The sequence below is a fragment of the Fringilla coelebs genome (assembly GCF_963513975.1).
Source record: "Fringilla coelebs genome assembly, chromosome: 10".
Lineage (NCBI taxonomy): Eukaryota > Metazoa > Chordata > Aves > Passeriformes > Fringillidae > Fringilla > Fringilla coelebs.
The window spans coordinates 21,643,171-21,663,814 of NC_140036.1; the positions used below are offsets into that span (position 1 = coordinate 21,643,171).

General features: G+C 42.1%; 1 protein-coding gene across 6 annotated transcripts in view; it reads left to right on the plus strand.

Annotated features, from left to right (window-relative positions):
• The first annotated feature begins 1,998 nt into the window (after positions 1–1,998).
• Positions 1,999–20,644, plus strand: part of PHC3 (polyhomeotic homolog 3) — a 28,725-nt gene continuing 10,079 nt past the window's right edge. For 2 of the 6 annotated variants that reach the window (XR_014616417.1, XM_084212360.1), the window contains exons 1-14: positions 1,999–2,113; positions 4,911–5,058; positions 5,793–5,951; positions 7,338–7,415; positions 8,910–9,068; positions 9,529–9,627; positions 10,755–10,989; positions 12,447–13,321; positions 14,695–14,845; positions 15,159–15,412; positions 16,117–16,273; positions 17,131–17,245; positions 17,956–18,106; positions 18,191–18,422. Coding sequence is in view for 5 of the 6 variants with exons in the window: in XM_084212360.1 (XP_084068486.1) it covers positions 4,933–5,058; positions 5,793–5,951; positions 7,338–7,415; positions 8,910–9,068; positions 9,529–9,627; positions 10,755–10,989; positions 12,447–13,321; positions 14,695–14,845; positions 15,159–15,412; positions 16,117–16,273; positions 17,131–17,245; positions 17,956–18,106; positions 18,191–18,422 (2,791 nt within the window). In the remaining variant the exon portion in view is untranslated. Of the gene's footprint in view, positions 2,114–4,910; positions 5,059–5,792; positions 5,952–7,337; positions 7,416–8,909; positions 9,069–9,528; positions 9,628–10,754; positions 10,990–12,446; positions 13,322–14,694; positions 14,846–15,158; positions 15,413–16,116; positions 16,274–17,130; positions 17,246–17,955; positions 18,107–18,190; positions 18,423–20,644 lie in introns of those variants that run through there. The other 4 variants (XM_084212361.1, XM_084212362.1, XM_084212363.1 and 1 more) reach the window with 4 other exon arrangements.

Below are 20,644 nucleotides of genomic sequence, written 5' to 3' on the forward strand. Positions count from 1 at the left end.
CGCGGGGGCGGGAGGGGACCGCGCAGAAGCGGTGGCGAGAGGGAGCGCGGAGCAGTGTGAGGCGGTGCGGAAAGGCAACACAGGGTTTCCCCCGGCGGGGCGGAGCAGCCGCCCCAAGAGCGGCCGGGCGGCAGCTCCACCGCCCCGGGATACGGGTGTCAGTCCAGTGCGTGTCCCCCTGCGCTCTACATGGGCTCTCTCCGACGGGACTCCACACCTGTGGAGCGGGATGCTCCACGCCGCAACGGAGGGGGGGCAGCGACGGCGGCGGCACCTAGGTAACCGGCAGCCCCGTAGCGGAGCCGTCGCAGCGGCCGCTCCCGATCAGGCGGGCATGAGAGCGCACGCAGGTCTCTCCGCTCCCGCCGCCGCATCCGGAATCGGGGCAACACCGCCGTGTGTGTCACTCCCTCACCCACAGTTGGTACGGCCCAGCGCGAAGCATGGCGGGGCTGCGGGCTGCAGGGCGGCCGTGGCGCCGGCGCGGCGGGAGTGCAGCGGGATGCGGGCTAGTGGGGTGCCTGAGCCGCGGGTGGCTGCCGTGATAAGGAGCGAAGGAGGAAAACTTGTTCTACCCAAGTACCGATGGGGCTGATCCCCAGCAGCGTGGGCAGCAGGGGATCCTCCACCTCATACTGAGCGCCTGCAGTGCTGTGGTCCTGCTCTGCGGTCTTGTCCATCCACAGAAGAATGTGTTGCTGCTGGAGCGAGTCCAGAGGAGGCAAAGGAGAAGGTCCAAGAATCGGAGCTCCTCTGCTCTGGATACAGTCTGAGAGGTTGTTCAGCCCAGAGACAGCAAGGCTCCAGGGAAACCTTAGAGCCCCCTCCAGTGCCTAAAGTTGTCTCCAAGAGAGCCGGTGAGGGACTTGGACAAGGACATGGAGTGACAGAACAAGAAAGAATGGCTTTAAATTTAAAGAGAGAACGGTTAGATTAGATATGAGGAAGAAATTCTTCCCTATGATGATGATGAGGCCCTGACACACATTACCCAGAGAAGCTGTGGCTGCCCCACGCCTGGAAGCAGCCAGACTCACCAGGCTGGACAGGGCTTGGGGAGTGGAAGGTGCCCGTGCTATGGCAGGGAAGTGGATGGCATCTGTGGCCCTTCCAGTGCCAACCGTGCTGCAACTGCCCTTGTTCTAAGGCTGAAAGAACCAGAGATGCCCACAGTGGTCGTTCTTTGGAAGCAGATGCTGGCCAGCCATGGATCCCAGGCTCTGCATCTGAGCTGTTACATAAAAACCAAACCCATCCCAGCATTAGGCAAAACAGCACCAGACACATCTAACTATGCACCTTGGCAATCTGTTCACACCATGACTCCTCCACTGCTGTGGTTGCTGCCAACCCAATTTGGGAGGTGACAGAAAATTCAGGATTTTAACACAAATCCATGGCAAAAGCAGCACACTGCCCTTTAGCAGCCAGCACAGAGCTGAGGGGCAAGAGGAGCTGTTCAGAGGCAATGGCAATGCGTTCCTTACAAAGACTGCTGACCAAAATATTTTCCATGGGAATTCTGGAGATTCCTGCAATGTGCAGTGCCTATAAGACTACAAGACAATGTGTTAATTTCAGGCACAGAGCATTTAGCTTGAAGGCACCTCCCAAAGTCATCCAAATACAGGCTTTTTGTACTTAACAGTAAAGACTGGTAGGTGTGTATGTATCTTGTGCTAAAACAACAAGGCATGATGTAAGAGAGACCAAAGGTAATTAACTCATATTCACACAGTGCCTTGAGTGGCAGGAAAGATGGAAAGAAGCAAGCAAACCCTCAGAAAGGAGAGATGCTCAGTGATTAGGATGGATGCCCTGCTAAGCGTGTCTGAGCAACAGCTGCTAAGTCTAGGAGGCACTTGAAAGAAGTTCCGTGGTTTGTTACACAGGGAAGTCGATAGGTTATTTGTGCTGAAAACACCGCATATTTCAATTCCCTGGCCCCAGCGCGGGTTCCCCTCAGCCCCGGCCCCTCACGAGCGCCGCCAACATGGCGGCGGGTCCCGTCACGTGCGCGGCGGCGGCCGCGCCCCGCGCGCGCGCGGCACCTCCCCCGTGAGGGAGGCAAGAAAATGGCGGCGGCGGCAGCGCCTTGAGCGGCGCGTCCCAGGCGAGTGTCCCGGCGGGGCGCGCTGAGCGCGGGCAGCGGCAGCCGCGGGGCCCCGGCCGGGCCGCGGGGGCGGGGAACCTGCGCCCTGACCGCGCCCCGGCGCCAGGCCGGGCCGGCCCCTCCCGCCCGCCTGCCTTTGCTCTCCTGAGGGGGCGGTGGCGGGGCCGGGCTGGGCGAGGCGGGGGCTGAGGGTGGGTCAGCCCGGCCTGGGCGGGGGGCGGCCAGCCAGGAGGCACCGGGGCCCCTCAGCGCGGGGCCGGTGCTCCGCATGCCCTGGGGTGTATTTCCACGGAGCATACCTTCGTTGTTATTATTATTTTAGTATTATTCCGGAGCTCTCTGTCAAATACCGGAATACCTGTAGAGGTTAGGCTTGGTGGAAATTTATTTAATTTGGGTTTTTTGTGGTTTGTTCTCTTGGAGTTGCAGGGAGAGATTGTAAATTAAAAAAAAGAAAAAACAATAGAACAACCATGTGGTTGTGGATGGTTGTGGTTGTGGATGTGGGTTGTCAGCACGGTTTGTTATTACCATGGCATTTACCAAAACTTTCCAAAACATGAGTAATGACGTTCGTGTGTCCACTGTGAAGGTAGTTTGCTAATTGATATAGAACAGCAGGTATTTTTTTTTTACTTCAGGTGGTTGCTTTGACCAACAAAAATATAAAGAAACAAAACTTTGGAATTTGTACCTTATGCACAATGTAACTTGAAATTATGTGGTGTCTTGTACTGTTACTGCTTGAATAAATACATATTTTCAATAGAGTTTTCAGTTGTGCTTTGTATTTTGGGCTCATTTAAATTTGTAGTGGTTGTTTCAAGTAATTTTTTTTTAAAACTTACTTTGCCTTATGGAAATTCTTTTGAGTTAACGTTGCTCAGGGAGCATCATTGCAAGGTCTTCATCATTACATAAAATTAATTTTCTTACAAGTTAACGTCTGATGCCTGTGTGAGGCGAGGTGTCAGAGGAGAGATAGAGATGCTGAGCAAAAATTTAGGAGCCTCTTACTGTACATTCTTTTATCATTGTATATCCTTTGTGAAAACAACCTCAGCAATGACAATACTATTTTTGAAATAATTTTGAGTGGAAGGATTAACAGCTCTTATGGAGTAAACTTGTGATGTAATATTTACTAAGTGGGATATGTTATACATCTCACTTACAAGACACCAAAAATGTGGCTGAGAATGAAGGAAATGAGACATCTAATGTTGTTTTAAGCAAATTTAACTGGTTGTATAACTCTGCAAAAACTAGCTAGACAAGTTGTAGGTGTAAGTATTCTGAGGAGATTTTAATGTTCACTGAAGGACACAGGATTTTTTTTTAAGATACTTTTCATTATGTGAAATTAATATAAAGTGGTTTTAGAAATGATGCTGAGTTTATTGCAGTTGGAGTGGGAGCCCATGTGTGCCCTGATGTAGGCACACAAGTAGCATCAGTAATGCACAACAGACCTGCATTTTTAACAACAAATCATATTTTTTCTTCATTTCTAATAGCAGGGATCTTTGTGTTTAAAGCATCTTTGCCACAAATTTTCTTTCATGGCAAAGTCCACGCAAGTGTCCAGTACAAGGGTAGGCAAGAGGTCTTTAGGTGACCGTGTGTGTGTTCAGTTGTTACAGGTCTCTAGGAACTGCAGCATCATGTGCAGCCCGCTGCTTGCAGAGCAGTTGTGTTTTGGGAGGTGAGGGTGGCAGCCTGGCAGTGCCCTGTTCTGCTTCCAGCTGTGTGAGTTGAAACTCCTGATTATATTCCCATTTGATGCAGAGCCCAATGGGCGGTTTGTTAAGAACTTGGCAAGGCTGCTTTTTTTCTAGTACACTGCAGCTTTCTCTGATTATTTCTCTGAGCCCCTCTTTATGGTAAAAGGAAACATCTTCTCAACCCTCCCTTTTTTTTGGCATCCTTTGTAAAGCAATAAACAGCTACTATGTGATTTCCTGTTAATCATAATACAAAGACTGAAAAAGAAACTGCAGTAAACACCCCCATAACATATATTGAGGTTTGTGATTCATTTCAGTTATAAAGATGACATTTTATGCTCTGCAACAGAGGGAAGCTGCATAAGACTGAGGAGGATCATTTGAGGTGCTTAAATAGGTAGTTTCTTCCTTGGTTCTTGCTGTATTGCGTGAGGTATCGTTGTTAAAAGGATTTTTTCCTGTATCAGTGTTAAAAGGATTTTTTCCTGTATCCTTTCCCTCTCCCCAAACAGAGCATTTCACTGGTGATTTTTGCCAAGAGTAGATTTTGCTCAGTGTCCAGGGTCAGCCAGCATATTCATTCCTGGGCTGTAAGGGAGGTGCTACTGGTCCTGTGCAGCTGACTGGAAATCTTGGCTGTAGTCCTAAATTGGTTCTTTATTGCTACTTTTGATGAATCTTAGAAGATTATAACTACATCTCTCGAGATTGCATCAAGTAATAGCAAATGCTACAAACTAAGATTAGTTATTAAGAAGAAATTCTTTACTATAGGGTTGGTGAGGCCCTATGGGGCTTGTCCATAGGTGTTGTGACTGCCTCATCTCTGCAAGTCTTCAAGGCCAGGTTGGATGGGGCTTGAAGCAACCAGATGTATTGAAAGGTGACCTGCCATGGCAGGGGGTCGACGAGATGGTCTTTAAGGTCCCTCCAACCCAGACCATTCTGTGATTCTGTGGAACTTACCTTTTGAAAGTAGTCTGTTTTTCTGTCTCAGCAAAACATTTTTTGCATTAAAATCAGCATGTTCTGGCCTTGCTTGTGAACCACTTCTGTGTCACTCCCGGCAGGCTGGACAAACGCTGCACAGCTATGGAGAATGAACCCAACACAACGACATGTTCCGCACCCACCACGACCGTCACCACCACCTCCACTTCCCGCACGCCGCTGCCGCAGATCTCTGTCTACAGTGGCTCTGACAGACATGCTGTCCAGGTACTGGGCCCTGGGGGCTTCCTTCCTGTCCTGTGCAGAGCTCTGAGCACAGGCACCTCACAGGATTAACTTGTCATTCTTTATTGCTGTTGTCCTTCTCCATAGCTGGCTTGCTGGTTTTCAGGAGATGTTTACTGGAGGGTCTCAGACCAATTAGGGATAGTTCAGGGTAGGCCTGTCTCCTAAATAAGGGAAGGGGAAATGCTATGATAGAAAGTTCGGTTTGTTCACCATTTGCTGAGGGTGCAGATTATTAACATAAACCTTTGCAAAATAAAGCTTTTTGTTTGACCAACTTTGATTAGAGGGATCCAAGGTATTTGTGTGTGTAAGTCCTGCTTGGGATCCAGCCCCCTCCTGCTGTTCTTTAAATTAGGTCTCCTTGAACTCTGTACAGTCCATTCTGTTGTGTTTGATAATTGGTTTCTCACATACTACTCTGATCTCTCAAAAAGCAGAACATGATGTAGGATGTGCTGACAAGCAGCTGAGAGGCTGGGATGATGTGTTGGGGATGATGCTGTATTGTCAGGCTGTCCTTGAGAATGTGAATATGTTGATGTTGACAATACTCTGTGACTTGGTCAAGAACAGTGAAGGAGCAAGTTCAGTATGACATAATTGGTGTGAAAAAACTTATTTGGCTTTGTTTCCTTGTGAGGATAAACCTAAATATCATGTCAGCATGGTGAGTGCTTTGTAATTGTAATTAATTACCTACTGATTCATCACAGGTTATTCAGCAGGCCTTGCATCGTCCTCCTAGCTCAGCTGCTCAGTACCTCCAGCAGATGTATGCAGCCCAGCAGCAGCATCTAATGCTGCAGACTGCTGCTCTGCAGCAGCAGCACTTAAGCAGTACCCAATTTCAGAGTCTGGCAACTGTTCCACAGGTGAGAGTGAAGATTGCTGAAAAAGAATCGTGAATTGTCTAGAGCAGGGCTACAGTCATTGTCAAACGTTATAACAGCTTAAGTGCCTGAGCTTAATGCCTCATGATAATTCACTGTTATATTTTAATGATGTTGTTATTTTAAATTGTATCATCCTCCAAACTGTTTGGAGGATTTTGTCCAGTGGTATAGATGCTCCAGTAGGCAACCATTCCATGCTTTATTGCATACATTATAATGCATCATGTAAATCATCAAGCAGTAATAAAATAAATATTAAAAATAGACTACTTCAATCTTCATCCCATGATTTTCTCTAAAAGTCGGTGAGGGAAGCAATGAATGGCATTGTATCTTAGTGAAATAAAAAATAATGAACATCTGGCATCTTAGTGTGTTTTGCCTCACATCTGGCTGCATTATAAGTAATGGCAAAATTAAATTTTAACCCCAAGTGTGAAAATGTAGGAGATAAATTACATATCTGAAAGATAGCTTTTAACATCAGTGATCACTGGAGGAGACCCATTTTGAATTAAAGCAGTGGCAAAATTTCCTTTGACCTCAGTTTGCCTTGGATTGAGAAAATGATCTTGCAGAGAGAGGTGGTTGTTAATGATTTTACACAGGGAAGTGATAAATGGAGTTATGGACCTCAGGGATATGGCTGTTTGGTGTCAGAACTGGATTGACTCATTTTTGCTCCTGGCTTTTTCTTCTATACCTTTTTCATTCGATTGTGGTAATATGTTGATTTGTCTTTTTTTGTTGTGGTGGATTTCTACGTGGATATACAGTTACTGAGAGCAAAGAAAATCAGGTCGGGAAAGGCTGAGAAGTTTTGGTTCTGTTCATACAGAAACTTAAATCACTGTCCCTGTTACTCATCTGAAGGGCTGGAATAGCATCCTGTGACAGACACTTGATGTGCATACATAAGTTACCATTCCAGAATATGAGGCTGTTCTGTATAGCATTTATATATTTTTAGAAGACTCTAATCACAATGAAATTATGACGTGAGTTTTAATAGTGACAGTTTTTTATGATATTGCATTTTAAGTTCTGAGAACCATAGGTGGTAAGGTGATCACTTAGCTCCATCATTAGCAGTTTGGCAGACTTTACCTCTGATCAATTTGCTTCGGGTCTTGATCTGAAAGAATTATATGTCTGAAATTTGGTAGGATTTCAAGGAACTTAGCCCCTTGCAGGTAGCATTCCATAGTGCAGAGTGCACTCTATTTCCACTGAGTAAAGCATCTTTCTGTTAACTCAGAGAAAGGTAAAGGTAGAGAGGGCTGTTTCTGGTGGTTTATGCAATAAAATGAACATCACTTAAGCGCTTTCTGATTTCACTATTTGACACATATTCTTGCTATTTAGGCAAGCCTGTCAGGTGGGAGGCAATGTACTTCCCCCACTGGGAGTGTCACTCAGCAGTCAAGCATGTCGCAGACCTCGGTACGTAACTGCACCAAGCCCTCCCTCCATTCCCAACCCTGCTTGGTTGTTATATGGCTACAGGGAAAACCAGAAAATATTGATAGCATTTCAGTTTGTATTGTTAATACTACAGTCACAGTGAGCAGTATGATGACTCTGTAGTAAGTGCTGGGTGCTGCGTGTGATTGTTGGCGACCACTGTTGGCTTCCCAAGTCCCAGACTCCTCTTGATGCTCTGAGGGGCAGCTGCTCACTCCACAAGCACCAGTGGCTGTTCAAACTCCTGCAGAAATTACTCCCTGAGCTCTCATCTCTTACATTACTGGATTTTCTACGTTAGTTTCTTTATTCAGGGTACTACTGTAGGTGAAAATCATAACTGTATCAGGGATTAAATAGCACTAAATCTAAAGAATCCAAGTCAATGCTCACATATATTTATGACACTGATTAAATGTTTATAGTATTCATTCTTGTATTGATTATCATCTTTTATCATTCATCTATTTTGCAGTTTCACTTCCCATATTCTAGGCATGTGCTCAGGTTTCAGTTGTGAGCAGCTCTGTGTTCAGGTCATGCTGTATTTCTTTAAGTTCCATTGTCAGACATGCACAGTGTCTTCTGCACAGTTTTACAGCTGTCTGAAGTAGGATTTGTTAGTCCTGCAGACATCCTGCCTATTAATCACACCCTCAAGCTGTTCATGACTCCAGTGCATAGCTTCAGTGATTTAACTGTGTATTTTTTTAAGCTCTCATAGCTTGGCTTGGCTTACAGTTGTTCAAAGTAAAACCATTTATTCATTAAATTTCAGAGGTAAATTCTATTAAGATGTCTGATGTTAAACTAACAAAATAATTGGGCTGGGGTTTTTCAAGGAAATCTTTTAAGTAAGTAATGAAAAAGAGCTGGGCACTTAACTCTGTTAGACTGGTTAGAAAAAACAGAAAAAACAAAGACACAACAGCTTTTTAAAGAAGATGCTAAGGAGTGGTTCTTGAGCATTTAATATTAAATTGGAGAAGGTTTTAGTCTTCAGTCATCTTTCAGTGTGCATATGTGAAATGAGGATTGAAAGTCCATAAGTGGTGGCACAAAGAAGTGTTCTGATCAGGTTGCATAATAGAAGATACCAGTGCAGGCAGTTAACATAAACATTTAAAGATCTTCAATATTGAAGTTCAGTTGTTTTTCTTAAAATATTGAAATCTCATTCTACATATTCAGTAAATGTGTATTTCTATGAGACATATTTTTCAGACTTCCTATCATTGTTTATACTCGTCACTGCTTATTATTAGTTACTGCAAAGTGGTTGCATGCAGTTTAATAATACAAACATACAATCTTGCCAGAATCCAATTTTGTGATGATTAGCTCAATATATTTTTGATATCTTCACAGTTCAGAGACTCCAACTGCCCCTGCCATTTTTGTCAAGGGCTTTCTGGCTTTAGACTCTAGGGTGATGGAATTTCCATGACAGAAGCAATATTTTTGTTTCCTTAGATTAACCTCTCCACCTCTCCTACACCTGCACAGATAATAAGCCGTTCTCAGACCTCCAACACCACCAGCAGCAGCATCACCCAACAGACGATGTTGCTGGGCAGCACCTCTCCCACCCTGAGTGCGAGCCAGGCTCAAATGTATCTACGAGCTCAGATGGTAAGTGTTAATTGCAGTTCTTGCAAAGCTTGCCTTTGGTCTGTCCCTATTGGAAGATCTAAGCTCTCATTCTTAAGTAAAGTAGATATTGGGCTGCTCTTTTGTCTTTTTTTTCCCACTAAATTGTAGTATTAAGGGGAAAGTCCTCTTATGTGCTTCTATGAACATAGCTGTGTTTACCTCAAAGATTTTTCTCAACACGCAGAACAAATATATTATTATATTTGGTTTACATTATTCTCTTTTTTTTTCTTTGTTTCTATTCTCTGTTATTTTCTTGGTTTACTAAAACTACCATGACAAATAGTTTTTTAAATAAATTAATCTAAAAGTAAAAAAGTAAATCTTAGAAGCTCTGTATCAGTATGTGGAAGTATGTATCTCTTTAAGATACAGCATTTCTTTCATAGATTTTTAGAATTTCAGTCTGTTACCGTGTATTTTTTTTCTTGCTTAACAGCTTATTTTTACTCCTGCGACCACTGTGGCTGCTGTCCAGTCTGACATTCCTGTTGTCTCCTCATCCTCCTCATCTTCTTGTCAGTCTGCAGCTACTCAGGTGAGCTTGTCTAAACTTATTAAAGGTCTGCCCTGTTGAGCAGGACAAAACTGAAAAGTAAGGAAATGTTGTGCTTTAGTTTTTCTTGCTTTATTTCCACCCCAGACCAGAGAGCAGATGAGCTGCTGGGGTAGCTCTGTCAAACTCCAGCTGAGTGACCTTACCTGTGAATGTGTGCTGAAGGGTTTGTCCTCACTGGGGCAGGATGGCAGTAAATGCCTCCTGCATGCCAGTGAGGAAGCAAGCACGGTTGTCTTGGGTTTGAATGTGCCGTGTGGTGACACACAGAGCAGTGAGAAGTGAAATGTAAACTGGCTGTTCATTACTACACAGGTACTAGCTGTTGAGTGCAGAAGGGATTATGTAATCAAAATAGGGAATGGTGATAATAATTAGTCCTCTTTTTCATGTAAAAAAATGATGTAAATTAGTGCTACAAGGGCAGGCATTACCCTTGAAAATGAAATTTTAGCTCAGCACATAGGATTGGAGATCTGGGGTCGTTATATGCAGAATCTGGGTGTGATAACAGCCTTCAGTGAAAATGATCCCTGACTGATACACATTTTAGAAAGCAAACCTTTTGTTTCATGTTACATTGGAGGTGTCATGATGAGAAGGGAGGTTAATATTGGTTGATTTGGAGGTTAATATAGAAACAAAGATCTCAGTTTTGTTAGCATACACATAGCAGAAAAGACTGGTCCCACTGACCACCAAGGCTCTGGGTGATGGTGGTGCCTGGAAGCTCACTCACAAACCACTGCATTTCTGCAGTGTCTGTAAAAATAAAATTGCCTTTGCTTAAGATGCCTTGTGCCACTTACTTTGAAGGCACAATAAAAGAGAAAAATGAAAGTTTTAATTCAAAGTAATTAACAATTTCCATTTCTTTTAAAAATCCAATAAGGGAAAAAAAGACTTCTGTATTTATCACTAAAGTAATAAAGATCCCTATCCTCTAAATTTTATGGCTTTAAAGATACTTTGATATGCAGATTTTTAACTTTTTGTGATCACATGGGATGAGAAGCATTACAAAATGTGATTTTTTTGCTATTTTTGCCTGATATTTATCATAGCTATTTATAGAGTTTGGATCTTTTCATGTTTTGCTCATTTCCCAGGTTCAGAACTTGACGTTGCGCAGTCAGAAGCTGGGTGTGTTGTCAAGTTCACAGAATGGCCCACCAAAGAGCAGCAGTCAAACTCAGTCGCTGTGCCCCAGTAAGGCTGCCAGCAGCTCCAAGGGCAGCCAGCCAGATCCCTCAGAAAGCAATAGGAAAGGAGAGAGCCCCGCTCCAGAGTGCCGCAGCACGCCGGTCACACGGACATCCAGCATCCACCACTTAATTACACCAGGTGGGATCAATGCGGGGCTGTGGGAAACTATAGTTCTGTCAGAGTTCAGTGCTCTCTGACCATGTTATTATAGATATTCCACATGAACAGAGTTCAAATTTTATTAGTAAATTCACTAATTTGTTGGTATTGGATGTTGCACAGGATTTTGATTAAGCAGAAGCAGGAACGTTCTTAAATCACAATACAAGCACAATATAGCGACTGCAATACCCTGTTGAGTCACAGCACAAACATGATTCTCATTCCTGGTCTCTCACTCTATGTTCATTGTCAGGACATGCCATCCCAGCTCTGGGCAGCAAAATGTGGGCTGAAACCTCCTCAAGCCTCTTGCTCCCATCTAAATCCATTTTATTAGTGGTTTGTTTCTTTTTTCTGTGTTGTCTGTGTCATGAGAATGTTGCTATACCAAGTATTTTTACAAACCCATAGGTAGCAATGCTAAAATTTTAGTATTTTGTATCAAGATAAATCAAAATATCCTGTACTTGGTTAGAGAGGCACTACACTGCATGCAGCATATTTGCATCTTTGCTTTCTTATTTTGAAAAAGTGATGGTAGTCTAGACAGTTGGTCTGAATTCTGTGGAATGTAGCTTGGCTTAATGACAGCTTTTAGAGAAAGAGTGGGACTTGGAGGCAGACATTCTGGAGATATTGAACTCTAAAGCTCTCAGAACTCGGGTTGGTAAGAAAAAAACCCATACTTAGTAGTAGAACAATTCAAAAAACCTACATAAATGAGTTGTTTCTCAAGTGGGCAAAACAAATCAAGAAGAGGTTTGCATGTGGAGGAGAATGTGCGTGTGCTGTAAGAAATGGCTGGTGAGTCACTGGTTCACTTAAAGGTGATGATTTCTCTGGAAGCTGCACTATTTTTAGGTTTGTGCCTCTCAGTTGCTGTGTTCAAGTTCAGGCAAATGCTTTCAATGGTTTAAATTTATACTAAACTCTTGGAATTTTATTTAGTCTCTTAGCATGGTATTAACTGAGGTTTCATTTAACAGTTATCAGCAAATCCTATTGTGCTTATCATTTCTCTTCCAGTCTGTTTCAAAGCAAAGGTTAAATCCATTTAGAGTTGTGTGAAATTCTTAAATAAGGCTGGATCAGCAATAATCTTAGACCTAGCAGCAAAAAGATAAATTTAGATACTCCTTTATAGAAAGTATCTTTCTATATGTAAAAAGCATGGCCATATTAATTTGTTTATTGCTGCATTTTGCTTTGGAAATTGATATACTGCCCTAATAAATTGTTTTTGTGTTCTGTGTGCTGTCAAAGAAGACATTTTTAAACAAATATTGGAAGTATTAAAAATATTGTACTGATCTTTAATTTTTGAGTTATTTTACAATATTTTCAGAGAATTTTTGAGGTATTTTACAATATTTTCAGAACTTGAAGAAATAAATACTAATTTTAATAAATACTTCTTTCCCCTCCCCTCACAGCTTCATATTCTCCATTGCAACCTCATTCTCTAGTAAAACATCAGCAGATCCCACTTCATTCAACACCTCCAAAGATTTCCCATCATCAGCTGATCCTGCAGCAGCAGCAGCAAGTCCAGCCGATTGCACTTCAGACTCCTCCGGGCCAGGAGCCGCCTCCATCCCAGCACTGTCTGCCCCTCCCCAGCCATGCGCTGCCTCCGGCCCCCAGCAGCGTCCAGTCCCACTGCTCCCCTATCCACATCCATCCTCCGCCTCTCACGCTCTCTCCTACCCCGTCCCAGTCAGCTCAGCAGTCAGTGGTGGTGTCCCCTCCGCCGTCCCACTCCCCGAGTCAGTCCCCCACCATAATTATTCACCCTCAAGCCCTTATCCAGTCCCAGGCCAGCTCCCTGGTGCCGGCGGCTCTGCAGCCCGAGCCGGCCGCTCCGCAGGCGGCTGCCGCCAACCCCGTGCGGCCGTCGCAGCCGCTCAGCCTCCCGCAGCACCTGCCGCTCCCGCCCTCGCCCGCCGTGCACATCGGGGCCGTGGAGCCGCCCAGCTTGGTTTCCCCGGGCCAGCAGCTCGTGTCCTCCACGCCACACCAGCAGTATCCAGCCCTGCAATCCGCTCCCATCCCTCTGGCAGCTCCGCCTCAGCTCTCGGCATCCTCAACCCAGATTCAACCGCTGCCCCTCCAGTCTGTGCAGTCTTTACAAGTGCAGCCTGAAATTCTGTCCCAGGGCCAGGTTTTGGTTCAAAACACTTTGGTTTCTGAGGAGGAACTTCCTGCTGCAGAAGCTTTGGTCCAGCTGCCATTTCAAACTCTTCCACCGCCACAGACGGTCGCAGTAAATCTGCAGGTGCAGCCGTCAGTTCCAATTGAAACTCCAGTGGTGAGTGATAACATTGCATCTATTATTCTTTCCCTGAGCCAGGCCCATTGACTTCAAAGCGACCTAAATCACGTGCTAGACCGGGGACAAGAAACCTATTGATTATAGAACTGAATTTTAAGAAAATCATAGACATATTCCTTCTGTTTCATGTTTTGGTTTGGGGATTTTTTGTTGGCTTTTTTGTAATGGATCATCAGTCAGGAATATCAACCAGAAATCATGAAAATGTAAATTTAAGATCTAAAATCTTGTTTCTTAATGAAATTACAATGTATTTGAAGTTTAAAACAGTAAACATATGACAATGCTTACATAAAGAATTTTGGTAAATGTGACATGAGGACTGTAAACTTTTACCTCAATACAAATAGATTTGGATTAGGAGAACAATCTATACTAGGTGGAAGGTGCATATCAGGTTATTAAGATGATAGGTTTCTGGATTATTTATTTTGTACTAACACTAAAAATATTCTGTTGATAAAATAATAGGGGAATTTTGATGCTGTTTTGGCAATTCCCATCACCACCATTTAATTTGGTCCAGTGTTTTTCTCAGATGTCAGTTTGTAATTGAAGGTTTTGCCTTCAATCACTAGATTAAAATGATGTACAGGAAAATAAAAGGTTATGCAAATAAGGCTGACATTTAAGATGGTGTTGCTGGGCTTTAGTGGTAAAATGCTAATGAGATTAAGATGAGCAAAAAAATCAGCAGCTCTTGTAGGCTTTTTTGAGGCTATCAACAGGTTAAGGAAGGAGGTGTGCCGTTCATTTTCAATTTATTTTAAGACGGTAATAATCTCTGGTATTTCATGGAGAAATTGGACAAAAGAGTAGGAGCCAGGTTTGCTTTTTAGAGGGTGGTGTTTTATATTTTAATCTGCTGTCAGGAATTTATGTAAATTTATTTCAATACTTTTGAAGGAAAGACCTTAAAACCTCTTATAACCACTAATGCCTGATAGTCTTACTATACTCTTCTGAAATACTCAGCTTGATTACACTGCTGTATAAGATAGAACAATTTGCAGATGTATTTAAATAACATCAAATGTATGTGTAAATAAAAAGAACAGCAAACTATATGCAGAAGATACTGAAACAGTCAAGTTCTCTGCTCTGTTTGATTGGAGAACTGTGCTTCTTTATGTATTGCTGTTTGTAACAAAATACTTTAATTTTACTGTCATAGATATTGTGATGTCCTCAGAGTTCATTGTTTGGTATGCATTTTGGGAACTAGTATTTTATTAGAAGATTAACATATTTGACCTGGTAATTTATTTTTAAAACTGTATTTATGCAACTCTTTTAAGGTGTTAAGATAGAATGGAAATCTCTCTAAAGCAATAGTTTGTTGGATGCAGATTTACCAAGTGGAGAATGTGTGTGAAGAGGAGATGCCCGAGGACTCAGATTGTGTCCACATGGCAAGAACACCTACACCACCCACCTTGTCCCCACCAGCCATAACCTTGGGCAATGGAGAGGCTCTTAATTCAGAAGATCCTCTGTCAGGTGAGGACAAATGCCAAACTAAGATAGCTTTTGGTTTGGTGAGTTGTGTGAGTAATTAATGGCCAACTATGTTTGTAGCTAGCAGGTACTGAGTAAAGGAAAATGTTTGCATGAGGAGGGTGTGTTTGTGCAATAGTCTGTTGAGATAAGCCATCTTGTTTTAAAAGTGGAATCTATAAAGCCTAGGGAAGACCCTGTGTTAGGGGTTGATGGGTGCAGAGGTCTTGGGGATTCATCACCCCTTACTTCCTGATTCTGAGCCAATGGTTGGCCATAAGTGATAAAACATAACATATTTTGTTATTTTTTGCAGAACATGGGGGACTGCCTTCAGTGACATCATCAGTCAGTGCCTCAGTAATTAAATCTCCATCTGATCCTTCCCATGCCTCTATTCCACCACCCCCTCTTTTGCTTCCAGCAGCAACGACAAGGAGCAACAGCACATCCATGCCCAATAGCATTCCCAGCCTAGAAAATAAACCTCCACAGGCTATTGTTAAACCCCAGATCCTGACCCATGTCATTGAAGGCTTTGTGATTCAGGAGGGGTTGGAGCCGTTCCCTGTAAGTCTAAATTTGCTAGGAATTTTTTACTACTAATCTTCGAAATTAACTTTTTGTAAGAATGATTTATTTGTTGCTAGTTGATATTTAGATCTGGAATTATGTTTCAGATGTTGGTTTTGACCTTTTCTCCACTGATTGGTGACTTGAGTAGTAGGCTACAACTGGAGGTAACTACAAAGAGTGGGTTTAGGCTACCATTTGTCTGCCTCCTAGATACCGCTTTTTGTCTGCCTCCTAGATACCTCTATTTAAGTGATACCTTAATTTGAACCTCAGAACTGAGTCTGTTAAAATTTTAAAATGCTACAATTTGTTGTTTCAAGCACTGGCAAGCTCATAACTGGGCTAGGTGCAATTAGTGCGGTGTCTGGTAAGGAGTACTGTTGAAAATTTTAAATCACAAACTGACAATTTAAAGCCTGTCTTTCTAATTTAATGGGTGTCTCATTTTCCCATTCCTTCATTTCTGTAGATATAATGTGTTTCTCCCTTTGTTAAATATAATTGCAAACTCTGCAGAGAAAGAGGGAGTTAATTTGTTTGAGAAATGAGCTTTGTCACGATATAATTACACTTCATTGATATGAGGTAGAAGCTGAATCATCTTCTACTGAGAGGATTGAAAACAAATATTGTTTTTAATAATTCACTCTTGTGAATAATGTTAATTACTCACTGTTGCTTTGCTTTTGTTGCACTAGGTCAGTCGTTCATCTTTGCTGGTGGAACAGCCTGCAGAGAAGAGATTGCTGGTGGAGGGTCAGATCATGAGTGTGGTGTGTGTTGAATCAGACTTGCAGAACACGAAACATGCAGACAACTCATCAGACACAGAGATAGATGATATGATTGCAGAAGGTTTGTAGTTTTGAGTTTAGTTATTGTTCCTGACAGCTGGTGTTAGGTTTATGTAGAGAATTTGTCACTACTCATTGGATGAGCTGGTAGGTAACATCCAACATTGAGGCACATCCAAGTACACATCATGTGAATAGAGGAGATTTTCTGATAGTAAATCAGGGTATGATTGTGTGTGTGATAGAAACACCCTTCAAATACCCTTCTCAGTATTTCCAGCTCTTTGCTGCACTAGTGCTTCTTGTAGAGTAAGAAAAGGGCCATCTCATCTCATCAATAAGAGGAAAATAAGCTGTAAATTCACAGATACAATAATCTTTTTCTTTGTTGCATGCAGTTCATCTTTTTCATAGATTGAATGTTACATATATACGAGATTTAATGTTTTCTTTGCTTTCACAAGTCCCTTTGGTTGTTAGCAGCTGCTTCTTCAAAGAAAGTACTTTAAAAGGTTAATTCATTTTGTGCTATTTCAGAGAGTTTGCATTTATACTGTGGAAGGCCTGATTCTCTTAATGAACGCTTTATGAAGCAATTCATGAGGAATGTTACCCTGCTTTTTTAATTGCTTGCTATGTTTGAGGGCAGACCTGCTCATGGGTGGCTTGAAATTCAACAAAAAACTGATTAAGTTCATTGAATGACTTAATTGAAGGTTCATTAAGGTTCAGTTTGCTCAAGATCTTTTCTAGACAGAATGAAATCTATGACTTGCTTAGCTTTGCATAATTGTCTGTTAATCAAAGTATTTAATTGAATGTGTTAAATATTTGAAGATCTTATGCCTGCTTGAGGTGAGAGATGTGAACATAATTTTGTGTCATTGAAACTGACTTTATTCCTCATTCCTTCTTTAGAGGGACTGGATGAAATTGAAAATGATCTTCTGAAGTGTGAATTTTGTGGGAAAATGGGATATCCCAATAAGTTTCTGCGGTCAAAAAGATTCTGCTCCACATCCTGTGCCAAAAGGTAACTCTATGTAGTTATTGTTTATCATTATCTGGCTAATGGATTAATCTCTCCTTGTTAAGAGAGCAAGAATTCATAGTCAACATGTGAATGCAAAATCTTCATTATAACAACTACAAAGTTGATGTTTAATACCATAAGTTTTAGAAACTGGGAATAGTTTCCCATTTCTAGTCACCACTTAGCTCTTTTTTGGCATCAGTGTGTCTGGACTTTACCTTTCTCATATGTCTGCTATGTTCCCATTTAGAGAGTGGGAATATATATGTTTGATTTGGTACTTCTTGGGACACCACCAGCAAAATAATCTTAAAGAGATTTAGTCCTTTAATCTTAACATGGGATTTTTGCCTCTATCCTCCTTTGGCTGGGTATCAGCTAGGTAGAGAAAATGGAACCCAAAAATACAATGTGATTTTAGGTTTTTAGTGGACATTTCAGAGCAGAACTGTACTATGCAATAAAATGCAAAGGTATTTCTAAGAATGGGAAGGACAGACATCTTCCAGGGGTAATCTGGATGTACTTGATCCCACAATGAGATGAGGGTTTTGATGAAATGGCCTTTGAGATACCTTTCTCTTGTATTTCTGTGACAGCTGTTGTTGTAATTAAGCAGCATCTCTACAACACTGTGGTTTTATGGTTACTTGATTGAATTCAGTCCAAAAAGCTACTAGTGCATTATTGAATATATCTTACTTCTTTAGGCACAGCCTTAGTTGCACTAAGAAATTTGGGCTGTTTCCATCAGACAAGACCAGTCGTTGGAATCGGAAGTCAGATAGCCAAAGTCTTGGGCGACGCGGGCGTCGGCCGAGCGGCCCTGAGGGGGCATCACGAGATCATTTTCTTAGACAGGTCTGTGGAATATTTGCTTAAAACTATGGCACTGCTTTGGGAATTGCAAATAAAGCCTAATACTGGAGTTACTACATTTTCCAGCTTCCAATTACTTATCCATCTGCAGAAGAAGATCTGGCTCCTCATGAAGACGCTGTTCCAACGGCCATGACCACGCGCCTGCGGAGGCAGAGTGAGAGGGAGAGGGAGCGGGAGCTTCGGGAGCTGAGGATAAGGAAAATGCCAGAGAGCATCGACCTCTTACCAGTGGTGCAAACTGACCCCTCAGTATGGACTGTCGATGAAGTTTGGGCCTTTATACATTCTCTGCCTGGTATGGAAGGGGCAATAACTTGTTCTGTTGGTTTTAACAATGAAGTTCCTTGCTTTATAGCAGCACTGTGATGAGGAGGTGGTGTGGTAACAGCAGCAGTGTTGGCTGGTGATAGAGACCGGAATGTGATTTGTTTCCTCTTGCTTGTTCCTTCAGCACAAATCCCATGTTGATAGAACTAGTCCCACTTCTGCAGTTGCATCCCAGCTGATGGAGATTAGAGCTGTTCCTTCCTTCAGTCTGACTTCTCTCAAGAGGTCAGTAGAGAGATCAGACATGCTTCCTCCCTGTTACACTGCTTTCTTCTCTTCCTTTGTCATTTCCTTCTTCTCTTTCTTCCTTCCTTGCTGCTTATTCAGTAGAAAAAGCAAGAGCAGTGTTCCTTCCCTTGATACAGCTGAAAAGTTTGAAACGCCTGTCATGATACACGTCATTAAAAAAGAATAAGCAAGTTTCTGCTATAAAGTTAAAATTTGTTTTTCAGCTTTGCTCAGCAGTCTTCTGCCTAGAAACTCAGCATACTGCTAGTTTCAGTTTGTTCTCAGAAAAAATAATATGGTTTTTTCCTTGTTCACAAGCCTTTCCTTTAGATCAATAGTCTCCGTTACCTTTATGTCATCTTCAGGTTATTTGACATTTATGATTTCCTAACTATCATAACCTTTAAAGCTTCACTCCCCACCTTTTCCCAAGGATGCCATTGTATCTGATCAGATACTGTAGCCCCCACAGATAACAAGGCAGATCTCCACAGTAGCAGTCATACCAGAATTTTTGTTGCTTACCCATTTAAACCAGGCTAGGTTTGTTTCTAGTTTTCTGCTTTTTCTGGAATGCTGTACCATTTTTTGTGAATCCCATTAGACTATTAACATGTAAGGAGTATATCTTCACTGCTAAGTCATACGCATGCATTATGACAGACAGTCTTTTGTAGTAGGTCAGGCAACTGTGAAAGAGATGTTTAAAAATGGTGAAAGTCATCCTTTGAAGTACTTTTCTTCTGATAGTTTATTGCAATTCAGTAACACTGCTTCTGGGAACCTGCAGTGATGTAGAAACAAGCAAAGCTCCTTAGGTTTGGGATGTGGTCATTCCTCTTTCTGTACTTGAGCTGTGTTATGGAGTGTAGCTCCATCACTGCTGTTTTCAGTTACTGTTTTTATGGATTCAAGACTCTAGTTAATTCAATAACTAATCCTAGGCTCTCAATAAATGGTAGTTCCCGTGCTAGAATAACTGAAGTGCCACATAAACACAATTCACTTGCAAATGTGAGACCAAAAATTTTATTCTTAAAATGTGGTTTCTGTTTTGAAACCATTACTTTTGCAATATTTCACCAGCTGCTGGATCTGGTTTAGTTGTTTGTATTCTATAAACAAGGTGATCTTTGATTTTAAACAAACTTAGATTTATTTGTATGTAATGAAAGTTTATTATAATTACTCATTCCTCTCCATATGAAGGCCTAGTGTCTCAATTTTTTTTTTAATTAATAGATATTTAAATGATATTCACAACCTGTCAGAGTTTGTGTTGCTACATTGCTGCATTTGGGTTTCTGGGTAATTTTGGGGTTTATTCTTTTCAGTATATTCTCAAGTCACTCTCTTGAAAAAACATTTTATCATATACTTCCAAGATTGATTAATGCAGGAAATAATACAGATGATTTCCATTATGGCATTTTACATTATATATCTACTTGGTGCAGTCTGTACAGACCATCTGCCATGCTGTAGGAGATGGTGATTTGTCACTTTTCCATAAACATTAGGAACATCTGTTTTCATTTACAGCTTTCTGCACAGTCTGTAGCTGAAATGAACTTGTGTCCTTGTCAGGCTTTTCCTGAGTTCCTTTGGAGCCTTTTGGAGAAGTCAATGTCCAGGACACTTGCACTGTTAGCTGCTTCTTCTGGGGGAAGAGACAGAACAACTTAAGCTGAGCAGAATTGTTCTCCTTTCTGTCTTCAGTTGCAAGATAAATGACCTTTCGCCTGCTCTCCACCCTTTTCTTTTGGCCAAGTTATTGCACAACAAGCAATTGCAAAAGTGCTTAAGAATATACCCAGATGTGCTTGGATGTGGGAACTGCAATACCTTCAGCTTCCATGCTCTACTTTTCCAAAAATGACTTTGATAAAAAGTATTTAAGAAGTTGCACAGAAATTGCTTAAAGGAAAAAAGCTGGCAACAACAAACATCCAGTTTCCTATT